Here is a 17,823-nt window from a genome sequence, read left to right as displayed (position 1 = left end):
CAGACTTCTGTGATTTCACAAATGTGATGAAGGCAGTGTGGAAAATTTGTATATAAAAAGAACGACTCACACTTGGTTCCCATCGTTCATTTAAAAGAGCCATTCAAAAGAATTAATTCGTTCATGAGCATCACATCCTCTAGAAGCCTGGCAAATTTTTTCAATCTTGCCCGTATTTCCACAAATCTCCGGTGATCCTGTTGTGCCCTGTCCCTTCTTTTCTCTCTATCTGATAATTTCAGGTTTCAGCTTATCTTCTTTTCGTTTCTGGTTTCTTTCTCTTTCCTTTTTTAAATGTTTTTGGTATTTCATTGGGTCATTTCTTACTCGTTCCCTGTACCCTCTTAATATCTCTGCTCCCCTTTTCCTTTTTTGGTAGGGATTTCCATGTTTCATTTCTCCCTAGGAAAATACTAGATAAAACAGAAATAAAAATGTTCTATGTTTCAAAACTTAAAAGTATTCTTTGGTTAAAATATTTGACAATAATTAATTTTGTCATTACCGAAACAATCAGGTCACAGCCGTAACTTCACTATATTGTTACGGTAGTGACTGTTTTGGTAGTGACTGTTTTGGTAGTGACAATTTCAGCTAATTCTTAACAAAACTCAGCAATGCTAGGCTAAAAACGGCTAGCAATCACAGATTTGAAAAGATGATCATAAACAAAAACTAACATTTATTAATAAATACAAGAAAAGTTATTTAGTAGCAGAAACGACATGTTCGGTAGTGACAGTCTTAAAAAAACGCTTCAATTTTCAGACTTTGAAACACAGCTACTTAAAAATGGTATTACTGGTGTGCTCACCATGGGGCCATCAAAGAGAGGAAGTATGTCTTTATTGTTGGTGGAAATTTGGCGTGTGTAGAAGAACAAAAGCTCCCTCTATGTGCCATAACTCATATTGTTTCGGTAGTGACGTGAAAACATGGGACAATATTTTTTTATATATAATTCTTGGATGCACTGAAAAAAACAAAAAAAATTAATTTCAATATATCAAGTTCCCTTTAAAATAAAACAAGTAGATGCATAAAAAATGCATTTTTGACAAAAACAAAAAATCATTTAAATTAAAATTTCATAGTTGGAAGTTTAGTTGTTAGAGGTTGGGACACCCACTTCCCAATACAAAGTCACATAAAGAGAAAAATATATTATATATTTAATGGAATGAACTCATGCTTTTGAATTAAATAAATCATAATATGACATTATTAAACATCAATGGTCTGAATACATAATTGTTTTTTAATATGTATTATTTAGTATGGGACTGCAATTTTAACTAATTTGGTAGAATGGCTCATATATGGGCATATTTCAGCTATAATCCATCATAACTTCTCTGGCAGACCAGGTCAAGTTGAGCATGTGTTCCTTATCCATTGCTTATATTTTGGTTAGTATGTTCAGGGTGGAATGTTGCATTTTAGAAAATTCTCCGAAATAAAGCCACAGTTACCAAAGTAAGGATGTTGTTTCTCTTTGCTTTATTGGAGTAATTGATTACAGTATTTGCTGTTGGTTGAAAACCTAAGTCTAATAGCATTCCTTTTAATTTTGTAATTATGGATGAAAATAACCAAACAACAAGCTCACAATGTGTTGCTATATGTTGAACTTTTAGATCAGCTATTTTCTTGTGTGACATTTTTGTATGATGAAGTAAGGCATCAATTCATGAAAAAAGTTGAAATATAGAAATAAAAGGTTTCTGCCCAGCAGCAGTTAAGTATAACATGGCAGCATTGCATCCCTGTTGATGGGAAAGTTTTGGCTAAAGCTATCAGTCTGGTAAAGGATCTGCTTATTATGCAAAAGCATTAAGGTTAATGTTTTATGAGTTACTTGTTGTAACCTATCAACCTTGGTTCCACTTTTTAATGCATATTATTGACCTAAAGTAATTTGTTAAAAACTAATACTTTTTTATTTGACTAAAACTAGACCAAAACCTTTTTGAGTTTTCGTCGACTAAAACGTGACTAAAACTATCAAACTTAGACATGACTAAAATGTGACTAAAACTAATAAGCAGTTTCGTCATGACGACTAAAACTAAGACTAAAACTGAGATGCCTGCCAAAACAACACTGGCTCAAACAACAACGGATGGTGCGATCTGACACTGATGCTCCTTGAGCTTGAAGTTCACCTTTAATCTCTTTAGAAGTTTTTCCGGGCTCTTTTGTTACCATTCGTATTATTTGATTTGAAGTTGGTTGCAGATTGGATCGATAGTAATGAACTTATTTTGAATGTGTCTAAAACAATCAGTATTTCAATTGGAAAAAAAACTTTTCTTCATCTTCAAAACTAAAGTTTGATCTTAGTAGAAATAACATGTTAATAAAACAGGCAGATGAAGCTAAACTCTCTGGGGTTATAGAAAATATACTATCATGGGACAAACACATACAGGGAATCGTAACTAAAACCTCCAACATGGCATGCTGTTGTTGTTTTACCTTGTCCAATGCCAGGGTCTTTCTTCTCAGGCATGAACCCCACGCACTTGAAAAGGCTTTACAACAGGTCAAACCCTTTCACGATACCACAGGAAAAAGCTCAAGTTCCTTCACCAAATGTAAACATGGCGAATATTGGTCTGATGCAATGAAACAGGAAGTCCTTGTAACTGACCCATTGTAACACTGATCTCCACTAAACTCGGCAGGGAGGACACTGGTCAGACCTGGAACTCAACTATATGGACATATCCTGGACAAGTTGCAATTTGGCTGTAGAGCACAATTTGGCTCCTCCCGGGCCGCCACCTTACACTGGAACCACTGTCCTTGAGAGGGGCTGGACCCTCTTCCATTCTGGAATTGCTCCTGGTGAGAGGTGCCGAGCAGGTGTGGGCATGCTCATTGCCCCACGACTTGGTGACTGTACGTTGGGGTTTACCCCGGTGGACCAAAGGGTAGCCTCCTTCTGCCATCAGGTGGCGGGACAGGTCTTAACTGTTGTTTGTGCTTATGCACCAAACAACAGTTCAGAGTACCCACCCTTTTTGGAGTCCTTGGAGGGGGTGTTGGAGAGCACTCCTTCCGGGGACTCCCTCGTTCTGCTGGGGGACTTTAATGCTCACGTGGGCAATGACAGCGAGACCTGGAAGTGCGTGATTGGGAGGAATGGCCCCCCTGATCTAAATCCGAGTGGTGTTTTTTTGTTGGACTTCTGTGCTAAACGAAGCACGCCGAGATGTTGAGGGGATCCGGTTTGGTGGCCTCAGGATTGGGTCTCTGCTCTTTGCGGATGATGTGGTTCTGTTGGCTTCATCGGGCCGTGATCTTCAGCTCTCACTGGAGCGATTTGCAGGCGAGTGTGAAGCAGCTGGGATGAGGATCAGCACCTCCAAATCCGAGGCCATGATCCTCAGCCGGAAAAGGGTGGAGTGCCTTCTCCGGGTCGGCAATGGGTCCTGCCCCAAGCGGAGGAGTTCGCATATTTCAGTGTCTTCTTCACGAGTGAGGGAAGGATGGAGTGAGAGATCGACAGGCAGATTGGTGCGGCGTCTGCAGTGATGCAGACTCTGCATCGGTCTGTTGTGGTGTAGAGGGAGCTGAGCCAAAAGGCAAAGCTCCTGGTTTACCTATTTATCTACATTCCTACTCTCACCTATGGTCACAAGCTGGAGATAGAGGTTCTGTCCCACAGTGAAATGCCTCCATTTCCTGGTCCAGAACCATAGAACTCCTGTAGATTCTGGTCCAACCATGGTTCTGGACCAGGATCAGATTCAGAGACTTCTATTTAATCTTTGGTTCTGGTCCTTCATGACCACCATGTTTCTCTCAGAAAAATACTGTCTGGTTCTGTCAGTCTCAGAACAGGCTCCTTCCTCTGAAGACTCATTTCTTCAGAAACCATAACCTCTAAAACCCAGAATTTACACTGATCCTGGACCTCCAGACTGGTTCTACCCAGACCTCGAGACTGCTCCTAGCAAGACTTCTAGACCGGTTCTACCTGAACCTCCACATGGTTCTTCCTGGACTTCTAGACCAGTTCTACCTGGACTTCCAGACTAATTCGACCTGGACTTCCGGAGTAGTTCCACCAGGACTTCTAGACTGAGTCTACATGGACATCTAGACTGGTTCAACATGAACCGCCAGTCCAGTTTTTCCTGGACTTCTAGACCGGTTCCACCTAGACTTCTTGACCGGTTCCACCTGGACTTCCACACAGTTTCTACCTGGACCACCAGACCAGTTCTATCTGGACTCTCCTGTAAAGAGATCTGATACTAGTTCCAGGTTTCTGCTCGACTAAACAGGCGCAGATGTGCGTCTGGAGCGGGTCAGTTCTGCTGGATCACAACCAAACACCTGAATTTGGTTGCTGCTCAAAAAAACGTGTTTTTAAACGTTCACCATCAACTGATGCCCATTAAGAAGCTTGTTGCATCTCACCGATGTGTCAGTCTCTGCTGATTTTCCCGTCATAGTGTAGAAAACATCAATTTTCTTCAGAGTGTCAAACGGCATCACCCCGGCAACCAGGTGCGTCTTACACAGGTACCTGGCTTTGGACATGTCTGCTGACAGAGTGCTTAGCTGGAAGACAAAAAGAGGACAGTAAAACCTCAGACTGATATGATGATTCTTAATTAAAAATATAAATAATGAGCAGAAACAGCTGTTTGCAGATCTGATCAATCACTTTGATCAGGTTGATCAGGAACTCTGTTCTCACCGAGAATCCCCGGAAGCCTTTATTGATGGGGATGAAAACGGTGAAAGGACCCAGGTTGGTCAGATGCCATCGAACATGATCTGAAAGAGGAGCATCCTGAATGAAAGTCTGACACCTACAGACTGACATTTCAGCATCCATTTACCCAGTCAAACCCCACCTGGTGGATGAATGGATGACTGGATGGATGGAATGGTGGCTCAAAAAGGTAAATTTTGTTCTTAATATTTTAAAGGTTTTGCTCTCAGACAAAGGTTAAGGTAAAATATATTCGTTGTTTACCTTTTGTTGTTTACCTAGATCCGCCAATTTGGGCACCCTCCTGCCGCTTGATGGTCTCTGGAGGACAGAGTCCTAGGTGTGCGAGAGCATAAAAGCTCCCTCATCCTGGATTATGGAGTCCCTGGTCTGATTTCTGATCTCTATTGCCTCCCTGGTGTGTGTTTTGTCCCAGTCCATATGATTATTGCATTTGCAGTGATCCAATATAGCTCATGGTCCAGAAACCATCAATTGGTAGGGGGTGTGGCCAACCTGGCAGATCTGTCAAGTTGGCCACACTCAGTTGCAAGTCAAAATATGTCAAGGTAAAACAACGAACATCTTCTATCTTAACCTTTGTCTGAAAGAAGAAACCTTTAATATTGGATGGATGGATGGATGGATGGATGGATGGATGGATGGATGGATGGATGGTCATACTGAACAGAGAGATGGCAATTCCCAGCTGGCCCCTCCACTGTCCTCCAGGTTCTGTGTTCAGCTCGTCCAGCCGTTGCATGATGTTCCCATAACACACCTTCCCGTTACCCACGTAACCCTGAAAACAGGTGCACCTGGGGGACAGAGCAGCATACCTGTGACACCTGGTCTGTGGGACATAGGAGGTGGTACCTTCAGGTGACACAGAGGTAACTGAGATGAAGTAACTGACTCGACTCGGCCCGGTTCTGTGGTGGAGCAGTTGGCATTCATGTGGCAGGATTCTGGTCTGCAGACGTCCCTCAGACTGCAGCTGCCGTCCAACAGGCTCTCGTACCCAGGAAGACACTCACAGTGAGACTGAAACACCACAGAGATGTATGGAAACCCTGCAGGCTACACACAACATCACACACACAACATTCTGATCCAAGTCCTTGATCCTGACCCAAATCACAGTCTTGAGCCTGATCCTAATCACAGACCTGATTCTGATTGCTAAATCCTCTCTTTTCCTTAGACCAGTCTTTGTCCTGATCATGATTTGTTTAAACCTTTGATCCTAATCCTATCATAAATCTGGATCACCTCATTATCTGGTCTACTCCTACCTTTCCTGGCCCATTGTAGATGCAGCGGGTTGACTTGGGGGAGCAGCCTCCTTGGTTCATCTGACATGGATCTATTGCCATACAGACTCGTCCGTCACCGCTGTAGCCCTCATGGCAGGCACACAGGTGCTGGTTTGGACCGGTGTGGACACAGGAAGCATGGACATGACAGACCGGCTGGACACAAGGGTTTTTGGCTGTGGAGACCAGAAAATTAACATCAGAGATGTGAAGCTGAAAGAACTGAAACTGTTTCTGGTTCCATGTTTTCTGTCTGGGCTCTACTCTGGCTGCAGATGTGCATAAAGATTTCATTTGAGTGCAACTTTAGAACAGAAACGAGGCAGAGCTGAAAACTAGGATGGGATTCTGATGAGTTGGTGTAACACCTGGTGGCGACGCAAAGGCACACTTAATGAAATTATAATGATGGGTTTTTCCTTATTGAACCTAGAGGGAAACTCTCCCCTTGTTTGCGTTGCTGTGGGCAGATCAGCCCTGTTCCATATCAACTGCCCAACATATCACAAAAAATGCTAAAAGAATTTAATTGTAGTCTTGTAAATAGTGACCACACAAGATTCACAGTCTTTGTAAAATCTCAGTCTGAGACTAAGCACTTGTCGTTAGATGTAAGCAGGTGTGAGCTAGAGTCTTCTAGAGTCTTTTCCTAATCTTTTTAAAGTCTTCTGATGTAAGCCCAGCATAAGATGGAAGGGGACCCGGCTGTTCCAGTTCAGTTTCTGCAGTAGTTTCTTCATCTGACTGCAGGAGACACACACGATAGAGATGGAGACACAGGAGGTCTCAGGAGACAGACAGGCTAGAGATGGAGAAAGATAAGGTGTCAGGAGACAAGAGGCTAGAGGTGGAGATGGAAGCTGTCTCAGGAGACAAGTGGGTTAAAGATGGAGAGAGAAGAGGTCTCAGGAGATAGACGACATAGGTGAAGACAGTTGACATCTCATAAAACAGACAGGCAAGAGATAGAGACAGAGGAGGTCTCAGGAGACAGACAGGCTAGAGGTGGAGAAAGATGACATCTCTGGAGACAGTCAAGAGATAGACAGGGGAGGTTTTAGGAAAAAAAAATAGGCTAGAGGTGGAGGCAGACAATGTTGCAGAAGACAAATAGACTAGAGATGGAGACAGAGATGGAAAACGTCTCCAGAGACATACAGGCTGGACATGGAGACAGAGGGGGTCTCAAGATACATATGGGTTAGAGGTGGAGATGGAGGATGTCTCAGGAGACACAAATGCTAGAGATGGAGACAAATGAGGTCTCAGGAGACAGATGGGCTATAAGTGGAGACAGTGGACCTCTCAGGAGACAGACAGTCTAGAGGTGGAGGCAAAGGATGTCTCAGGAGACCGACAGGTTAGAGGTGGAGACAGAGGACGTATCAGGAAACAAATGGGCTAAAGATGGAGACCGAAGACATTTTAGGAGACAGATGGGCTAGAGGTGGAGACAGAGGACATCTTAGCAGACAGACCGGATAGGGGTGGAGATGGAGGACATCTCAGGAGACACACACTATAGAGATGGAGATAGAGGACATCTCAGGAGACAGGTTAGAGCATGGAGACAGAGTACATCTCAAGCGACAGTCAGGCAAGAAGTGGAGTCAGAGGATGTCACAGACAGGCTAGAGATGGAGATAGAGGAGATCTCATGAGACATACAGGCTATACATGGAGACAGTAGAGGTCTAAGGAGATAGATGGGCTAGAGTTGTAGATGAAGGAAGTCTCAGGAGACAAAAAGGCTAGAGATGGAGATAAAAGACGTCTTTGTATGTCCTGATGTGGAGGGAGATGAGGCTGTGTTAAGGTCCGTGAATGAGCTTCAGGGTGACAGAGTGGAGCTGTGACAGGGAAGATGTGGGTTCATGTCAGGGGTCTGTTTGGCTGGAGGCAGCATAAGAGCTGAACCTATTGAAGAACATGTTCAGTTTATTAACTTTGCCCAGACTGAGCTCTGATCCTGCTTTAAGTCTTTCTCATGCCTGACCACACATTCCTCACGCTATTTCTGCTGGAGCAGCTTTCTAACTTTTTCCTCTAGTCCTCCTTTACTTCATCATCTTTGTTTTAAATGTGTAGTGGCAACCACTGATCTTACTTTAAAACCACTCTTTTATTTAACAGGTGAGATTAAATAGGCTTGACTCGTAAATATGTTACCTGTCCTTACTCACAAATCACGGGAGACTCAGGTCGTGTTTGTGGTTTTATTTTACGTTGCTCCAAGTATCTTTCAGTTGGTACATCCGAGCTTCTTCTGGGTTTCACAACAGTCCTCAGTTAACACTTATTTAGCAACATTTTTTGTCAGTAACATAACTTAGTGATAGTCAAAAAACCTTTTTTCTCTGTACCTCAGCACACCTGTCAATCCATGCACCAATATCAAAATATGGCTCTTCCGTGTGTCACAAAGAGCATTCACAGTGCCTACTTCAGGTGCTATAGGACATTTGACAACTAAGTGAAAATCAGAAATGGTGAAGCACAATGAATATCAAAGTACAAGAAAAATAACAAAAATACACTGTAACCTACAATAAACATCTCAGCTATCCTTACCACAATTTTGGATCCTACAAAATGGTTTTTGTGTTGTCTTCAGTAGCTCTGTCTCCATCCCTGAAGGCTTGTGTGCTCGTCTGAGCTGTCTGATTGTTCCTGTATGATCCTTGAAACTGCAAACTGTTCTAGTATTGTAGATCTAAGCAGCACCTAAAACTAGCTGCTGTGAACTGCGCCGTTAAAACCTTTCATAAAAAACAGCTGTTCTCGGAAATCTCACGAGGACCTCAGGAATTTGGATCACATGGGGACAAAAACTGCAGAATATGTCTCCATTTATGTCCATCTGAAATAAAACATGGTGGTTGTTTGCTGATAGACTCACAGATACACTGGGATCCGGACTTCTCATATCCAGGCAGACACTGACACACCAGCTTTCCTGTCAGAGCTTCTTCCATGCAGCGTGAGTTCTGCTGACAGGTGAGCGCAGCACACTCAGGTAACTCTGAGACAAAGTGCAGGTAAGATGGAGACGGTACAAGTAAGAGACAGGTACAGATTCACAGGATGCACTTGGTCCAGGATTTACTGGTAAAAGATCACAATATTCATTAATGTATTACAACCATAGTTCCAAAAAAATGGGAAGTTACCAGAATCTCAGCCATATTTTATTCCCAGTAGAACATCAACAACATATTAGATGATCAAAAGACATGTTACCATTTGAAGGAAAATATGAGTTGATAGTGAATCTGATACCAGCAAAATATAAAGTAGTTCCAGTGTGATGTTTAGCATTGTGTAGCATCCCCTCTTTAAAATAGCACATCACAGGTGACATGTTTTTTGCAACATGTGTAATGATGTCTGAACTTGACTAAAACAAAACAAAGAGTGAGAGACCCAACCCAAAAAGACCCAAAAAGTTATCCAAGTGGTATGCTGCAGAAGGTAAAGCTCCAGGTAAGACAGCTACCAGACAGTAAAGGTACAGCACAGGTGGGAATGCCTGGACTCACCTCGGTCACAATTGGGACCTGTGTATCCAGAGAAGCAAGTGCATAGACCATCGCCTTTTAGACCAGAATCACAGAGACCGTGGATGCAGGAACACTCTGAGACAGAGGATACGAGGACAACAGATGAAGAACAATCAGAACTGCTTTTAATAATGACAGCAGGATTTGAGGTTACCTGAGCTGCAGGTGGGTCCATAACGACCAGGCGCACAGTCCTCACAGGCAGTTCCAGCGAAACCCGTCTAAACCACACACACAAACATCATCACTTAACCATGCTTCACGTGGCTACTGGTCTGCAAGGTAGCCACATGATGTACAAGACAATTCAAAGTGCTTTACATAAAACACTAAAAGCATTACAGCAGGTTGCATGAAGCAATAACAAGTGCATTGAAAACAAACTTTAAAAGAAATAAAAGAAATTAAATTAAAACTGAAAGAATAAAGCTACAATAGACAAAATGTAACAAACAAAAAGTTCCAGTGAGAGCAATTAACAGCTGTTCTGATAAAAGGCAGCAAAGAGAAAAGTTTTTAAGCCTGATTTAAAACTGATGAGTCAGCAGCCCTGCAGTTTTTTGGGAGTTTGTTCCACATGTGAGGAGCATAAAAGCTGAACGCTGTCTCTCCACGTTCAGTTCTGACTCTGGAAACAGAAAGTAGACCTGACCCTGATGACCTGAGGTTGCTTCATAACCAAACAGAAGATCCTGAATGGATTCTGGTCCTAAACCATACAGGTCTTTGTGAACTAACTGCAGTAAGCCAGTGTAAAGATCTGAGGACTGGAGTTCTAGGATCTACGTTCCTGGTCTTAGTGAGGACTGGAGCAGCAGTGTTCTGGACTAACTGCAGCTGTTTGATGGAGTTTTTAGGGAGACCTGTGAGGACAGTATTACAGTAGTCCAGTCTACTAAAGATAAATGCATGGACCAGTTTTCTTTAATCCTCGATATGTTCTTTAAGTGATAACAGGCAAACTTGACAACTGCCTTCATTTAACTGCTAAAATTCAGGTCTGAGTCCAGGACTATTCCCAGATTTCTGGCTTGGTAATTAGTTTTGAACTCAGCTGTTTGAAGCAGAGTACTGATGTTAGGGGGCCGTCCCCACGATGCTGAATTGCAATAAAACCACAAAAGTATTTTAGCAATCCACCCTTTCATCCCCACAAAACAAGGGATTAGCCTCCATGAAACCAATTATGTCTGAAACCTGGTACCAAGGTGGATAGGTTTGAGACCTCTACCATCTGTGATACTGTGAGGACAGCGTAGCCACACAACTGGAAGATATAATGTCAGTGTGACGAACGTGCGCCAAACAACAATAATAGTGTCCGTGAACAACTGTGTTGTGGTGCTGCTCCAAACAGTCCTGGCTTGTGTACAGCTTTAGCACCAAAATGTACAGCTTTTCCAACATAGTGCAGACAGCGGGAACAAGCAGATATGTAATTATCTGCACACGCGCTATGTCTTGTTGTAGCCCTGGAGTGTTTCTCTTTAATCACCGTAGCGCCCCCCACAGCCTTGTAGTATGTACTAGAACAGTTTCGTAGGGATGATGAAGCCTTTCTCCTAGTTTTCGCCACCGTTTTAGCACCTGAACCAGCTTCGGTGCCATGTGGACAGAGCCTTAATCTTTCCTCCTTGGCTCCAAAAGCTATTATTTCAGTTTTGTCTTCATTTAACTGAAGGAAGTTCAGGCACATTCAGTCTTGCAGCACTGAGATCCAGCAGTACCAGGACTGGAATGTTGCTGCTATCTGTGCTCAGGCAGATGTCATTAAAGACCTTAACTAGAGCATCTCAGTGCTGTGGTGGGGCCGGAAACCTGACTGGTAGACATCAGAACAGTTATTTAGTGTCAGGAAGTTGTGTAGCTGCTGGAAGACAGCTTTTTCTATAATCTGACTAAGAAAGGGGAGGTTTGATATCGGTCTGTAGCTGCTCATGAGGGACGAGTCTAGGTTTTTCTTTTTCAGTAGTAGCTTGATGATGGCTGTTTTTAGAGTCTGAGGGAAGACGCCTGAAAGCAGAGACATGTTTACAATCTGGAAGATATCTAATGCCATGCATCCTGATACATTCTTAAAAAACACAGTTGGCAGGGCGTCAAGACAGCAAGTGGTGGTTTTCAGATGGCCAAAGATCTCATCCAGGTTTTTAGGACCGACTGGAGAAAAGTGTGTCCTGGTGTTCACGTCTCTGAGTGGACACAGGGAAATATGTCCTGCCCCTGGCATAGAAGCACTAAGTGACTGCATGGTTTTTTTTAGGACTTTGTCAGTAAAGAAAGAAGCAAACTCATTCCAGGCCCAGTTGGATAGAAGATAGAAGTCTTGCATTTCTTAGGTCCAGATTATAAATCCTCAGTCTCTTTTTGTAGATCTCTCTTTGTGGGCTAAGAAGTGGGTGCTTGATCAAACCTACTGAAATGCAGCTTTAGATTGTTGACCCAATTCAGGTCCCTCTGAGCCTGTGAGGCCCCTTTTCCACAAAAGCCAAACCAGCACCGGTCCGATGCTAGAGCCGGTGCTTAGCTGGTGCTTCCAGCGAACCTGTTTGGTTTGCCACAGACGGAGCCAAGTCAGTACTGCAACACTACGTCATCTAAAAAACAACTGAATACACCTGCCAGTACATTTTTTTTTTAACTTGTCCTGTCCAGCATCACTGGGACCTGTGCCCCAAGACCGTGGGGGGCTCTTGCTGGGGCTCTCCTCTGCCATCCTTCGGGTGGGGCTGGAGTCGTCTTCGTGGTGGGGTGGCTTGGGTTGGTGCTCCGGGGCTGCTGCTGAGGGCCCGGGTCTCTGGCCCTGGTCTGACCTCCGTAGAGGCGTGGTCGCATTTGTACGATCTCACTTATCGCTCTTCATCACTGATCACTCTTCTTCCTCATGCTCTGCAGGCTGACACAGTCACTGAGTTGTCCAGTGGGTTTTTATACTAAGAGATAATTCTTTTTTTTATTTTTCCTGTGAGTTAGTATCTGGTCGCTGTTATGTCTTTTTGATTTGGTTATTATTTAAAAACTCTTAATGACTAGCAGCTCTGTTTTTTCTGTGTATGTTTCTGTTTTTGTAATATTTGTAGTGTGTTCATGTACAGGTGTAACAGTTTGTTGGAGGAAACTAAGCTGAAAAGAAAATGCAAGTGGAGAGGCAATGGAGAAAAACTAAACTAACAGTCCATTTTGAAATTTTACATAAACTCAAAATCTACAATAATACACTTAAGCAGGCCAGAACGCTACATTTCTCAAACCTTATTGCAGATAACAAAAACTACCCAAATTCCTTTTTAAAACCATTAATCTTGGTAATAAATGCTGATTTTAACAAGTCCTCCATGCCTGAATCAGATGCTGCACGTGAGGACTTTGCAGACCACTTCAGAAGTAAAATCGATACTATCAGATCCAGTCTTTTATCTCGACATATGGTTGATTTTAACAGACCTGAAGCTTTACTTTTATCTGAGGAAACACTGAAGAGTTTTTGCTTGATTGATGCGAAGATGCTTGGTCGAGTTTTCTCCCAACTAAACCCAACAACCTGCCTTTTAGATCCAATTCCCACATGATGTTTAAAAACAATATTTTGGAAAAATATCAATCTGGTTTTAGGAGGAACTACAGTACTGAGACACCCTTTTAAAGATAGTTAATGACCTCAGGTGCAATTTTGATGCATGGAAACGTTCAATTCTGGTTCTACTGGATGTAAGAGCTGCCTTTGATACAGTAGATCACCAGATTTTATTAAACAGACTCAGAAGTCTGGTGGGCCTCTCACATACTGTTTTTAAATGGTTTTACTCCTATCTCACAGATTGCCAATTTTATGTAAGTATGAATACATGATTCTCAAAGATCCATAAAATCCAATGTGGTTCCCCAAGGATCAATTCTAGGCCCACTTCTTTTTAATTTGTACATGTTGAATCTTGGGGATGTCATCAGGAGACAAGGCACTGATTTTCACAGCTATGCTGATGACACACAGCTTTACATCATCGTGACTCCTGATGACCTGGAGCCAGTTAATGTCCTTTAAAACTGTATTTTAGATATTAAGTTATGGATGGCAGAGAACTTCTTACAGCTCAATCAGGACAAAACTGAAATTTTAATTATCGGTCCTGAAGACAAGAGAAAGATCATTTTATCAGAATTACAAAACTTTAAACCTTCTCAGTGTGTGAGAAATCTGGGAGTCCTTTTTGACTCTGAGCTGGATTTTATTCCACACATCAGAAATATCACAAAAACAGGATTTTATCATCTTAAAAACTTTGCCAGAGTCTGCCCATTTCTCTCTCTTGCCAGCACAAAGGTCTCTGTTGTTGGCAGCGATCACTTTCACCTTGGTGGGAGCAATGACATCAATAATGCTAATAATATATATATATATATATATATATATATACACACACACAGACACTCTGGCAGATCTTCAGTCTATTGCAGATGATGATGATGGGATACACATGCTTTTAATATAAATCTGTAAAAATATTTATATATTTTGTCCATTCAATATGTAATAAATATAATAACAAAAACTAAATAATATTAAATATATAATATATATACATGGTAATATAAAATGTGTAATCAAAAAGAAATAATAATAAAATAAAGAATGAAAAAAATATGTAAACAGCAAACTGAGGAAAAGTATTGTGAAAACGTCACTTATTTTTCTTCAGAAAGGAAAGTTCTGTAAATGTAATCATCTGTATAATGTACATGCATGTCTTTGTACTAAAACGTTATTTACTGGTTATTTTACTGGTCCGACCCAACAGAGACCAGACATTTCACTTCCTGATCTAAAGCCTGCAGGACGGTGGTTCTCGAGGTTGGCGATTTGTTTAAATTTGATAATAATAAACTGGCTTGAACTGGTCATGTATGTAACTTTCCTTGACATGACTGTACACTGGCAGTGTATAAATAAAGCTGAATTGAACTGATAAATCTGATCTTTCCTCAGGATCCTTCAGAAGGATGTGGAGAGATTTGATCCTGGACAAGTTGCTTGTGGAATGAAACGCTGGTCATGAGGACGGATGAGATTACCTGGCAGGTGCAGGTACCGTTCCCTCCCATCCCGTCCCAGCAGGTTCCTCTACCACTGCAGGGTCTGCCGGCCTGATCTGGACAATCTGCAACACAAACACACGAGTCAGCAGGAAGCCGACATCAGGAAAGTTGTTTTCATGTCTTCTGAGAGGAAACTGTCCCCCTCCATCTATTGCTCCACATCCTTCCTTCTTCTCACCCCACTCCTCAGCCTTTATCTCCTTACTTCAACTCCATCTCCATTTTTCTCCTGTTTTTACTTCAAATGTGCAATTTTCTCTGTTTACAGGTTTTTTGTCTGTATTTTTCCAGCTGGGAATGGATTCTGTCCCCACAGATAGAAACCAGGTCCTGGTAGGTCTTCAACCAGACAGGATCCAGTCCCAGCGGGTAGAAACCAGGTCAGGGTCTCCCTGGTTTGGTCTCAAACCTTTCGTTTCATTGCTATAAAACAGTGTTTCTCAAACTTTTTTAATACAAGGACCACTTAACCCATACAAGAAACATTCATGGACCACCTATCTCTAAACAGCCCCCAAAACGAACATGCTAACTTAAACAGTTTACTTCATAAAATCACAGCTTTACTATTTTTAAATCTGTACTCAGTTATTGTTTTCTCTTACAGTCGTAATGGGAAGAATGGTGCTGCATTTTCTGTGCTATTAGTGAAGCAATATCTGGCTCCAAATCTGAGTTTCTGTCTCATATCGTAGCCCACACTAATTCGATTGTGCTGCTTTGTTTTCAGGCCAACAAGTGCAGAAAATCCGGCTTCACAGTAGGTGGATGGAAACAGCATCAGCAGTTTTAGCGCAGTGTCAGAGAGTTCAGGATGCTCAGGTTGGATGTAGAGCCAAAAGTCAGTTAAACTATTTTCTGTGAAAGTTGTCTTTAATGTCCCATCTGATGCAATGTCCACAACGCTGTCTGCCTCAAGTGAGAACTTGGAAATGATTTCCTGGATGTGCGTTTTGTCTCCAAATGGATTTTATTTCTGGGAAATATATTCCCAGCTGATAGTGGAGGCCTTGCAGATGTTTCTTGAAGGATGCAACAGTGCTCTCATCCACATTCTCTCCCGCAGTGAGGAGAAAATCAGCAAGTGTTGGAAAGTTGTCAAATTCTCCGCCATCCAGACGATCACACCACAATTCCATCTTCAGGCGTGCAGCTTTTATTTTGTCTCAGACATTGAAGATGGTCACAGTTTTACCAAGTATGCCAACTTTGCAAGCCACTGGAAATCATGCATTCTGTCATGCAGTTCATCACTGGGGTGCAAGAATAACATCACCTCGTCTTGCAGCTCAAACAGACGGGTGAGAACCTTTCCACACGACAACCAGCGAACTTCCGTGTGAAAAAGGAGTTTTGTGTGTTTGCTTCTCATTTCTTCACACAGAGTTTTAAAAAGACGTGTGTTCAGAGATTTTAACTTGTTGACTATTTTCAGACTCATCCAGAACTGTTTTAAGCTCTGTGGCATTTTCTTTACGGCAAGTTGATCACGGTGGATGCAACTGTGTGTTGCTGCTGCAGCTGGTGCTACAGCCTGGACACGCGCTACTAGCCCTTTCTGTTTTCCCGTCATTGCAGTTGTACCATCGGTGCAAATCCCGACACAGCTTTACCAGTCCAGGTTATTTTTCACAATGAAATCATTGAGAGAATGAAAATATCTTTTCCCCTGGTGTTGGTCGGCAAGAAACGGTGTTAACTGTCATAACATGTACGCACTTACTTATTGTGTCCTACAGGGGGCAATGTTTCCTTACACAGTATGTCCTGAATGTGACGTCACTGTCTATACCTACTTCTGTTCTGTACTTTTACCGAAAAACCCAGTTGAGAGGCGGAAACACCGCAACTTTCCCCACCAGAGAAATAAATATGCCTATGGGGCTAAAGTTATAACAGTCTGAGAGTCCTGTCGGTCTACGCTACTCCGCCTAACAGGTTATGGGCCCAGGAACGCCAGTCTAGAGCCGGAAGAAGCTACTAGCTGGGACTGAAAGAAAACGGCGCCGAGAGACTCCCGCGAAAAAGCGAAGGTAGAGTTTTCTACAAGCCGCACCCCACCACTGAAAAGAGAGACAACGTAACAATGGCTGGAGCAGGAACGCCACCCCAGCAAATTATATTTGATGGAAGGGAAGATAAGTATGATCTGTGGGAGACGAGATTCCTTAGCCGTTTGCATATTTTGAAGCTTAAAGACACTATCTTGCATGCACCCACCGGAGAGGCAGCAATAGCTGCAGATGACGCAAAGAATGCAGACTGCTATGCACAGTTAGTGAACGCGCTAGATGATAAGAGCCTTTCACTGATAAGACACGATGCTGCCGAAGATGGGAGGAAAGCCCTGAAAATATTAAGAGAACATTACTCAGGAAAAAGTAAGCCCAGGATTCTGAACCTGTACACAACACTGACCACCATTAAAATGGAAGGAAATGAAACTGTTACAGATTACATGATACAGATGTGCAAAAGCTACTGGGTGTGGTTAAAGGGATGGAAATAAGAGGCAGTACAGCCAGACCAACAGAGCTGTGTGAAATATGCACAAAAGGAAAATTCGCCCAGACAAGGAATAGGGAGGCAGACAGAAAGGCTACAGATCCGTTACAGCTAGTTCACACTGATTTAGCCGGCCCGATGAGAACCCCGAGTCTAGAAGGTCACAGATATGCTATGTCCTTCACAGACGACTATTCGGGTGCCATGACAGTGTATTCTCTTAAATCCAAAAGCGATGCAGTACAGGCCACAGAGAGGTTCTTGGCAGACTCAGCACCTTATGGAAAAGTAAAATGTATCCGTTCAGACAACGGTACAGGGTTTACAAGTAGGGAGTTCAAAACACTGCTAACCAAAAATGGGATTAAGCATGAGACATCTGCACCTTATTCGCCGCACCAAAACGGTACAGCAGAAAGAGGCTGGCGAACCCTCTATGAGATGGGCAGGTGTATGCTATTAGATAGTAAGTTGCCAGACAAACTGTGGAATTATGCTGTACAAACAGCAGCCTATGTGAGAAATAGATGTTACAGTAACCGCACAAAGAAAACAGCCTATGAGATGCTCACAGGCAAGAAACCGGACATGTCCAAACTCCAGAAATTTGGGTCTG

The 17,823-nt window shown here is 42.6% G+C and overlaps 1 protein-coding gene across 1 annotated transcript in view; it reads right to left on the bottom strand.

Moving 5' to 3' along the window:
• The window catches only part of stab2 (stabilin 2), a 140,937-nt gene that overhangs the window by 117,847 nt on the left and 5,267 nt on the right, over positions 1-17,823 (bottom strand). Inside the window, exons 4-12 of the mRNA XM_041977111.1 lie at positions 14,679-14,764; positions 9,763-9,829; positions 9,588-9,683; positions 8,948-9,070; positions 6,028-6,224; positions 5,649-5,776; positions 5,417-5,550; positions 4,715-4,794; positions 4,432-4,575 (exon numbers count right to left, since the gene is read on the bottom strand). Coding sequence (XP_041833045.1) covers positions 4,432-4,575; positions 4,715-4,794; positions 5,417-5,550; positions 5,649-5,776; positions 6,028-6,224; positions 8,948-9,070; positions 9,588-9,683; positions 9,763-9,829; positions 14,679-14,764 — 1,055 coding nt within the window. The remainder of the gene's footprint in view (positions 1-4,431; positions 4,576-4,714; positions 4,795-5,416; positions 5,551-5,648; positions 5,777-6,027; positions 6,225-8,947; positions 9,071-9,587; positions 9,684-9,762; positions 9,830-14,678; positions 14,765-17,823) is intronic.

The sequence above is a fragment of the Melanotaenia boesemani genome, chromosome 23 (assembly GCF_017639745.1).
Source record: "Melanotaenia boesemani isolate fMelBoe1 chromosome 23, fMelBoe1.pri, whole genome shotgun sequence".
NCBI lineage: Eukaryota > Metazoa > Chordata > Actinopteri > Atheriniformes > Melanotaeniidae > Melanotaenia > Melanotaenia boesemani.
The sequence above is the reverse complement of the archived record's forward strand: the minus strand, read 5'-3'. Positions and strand labels throughout refer to the sequence as shown.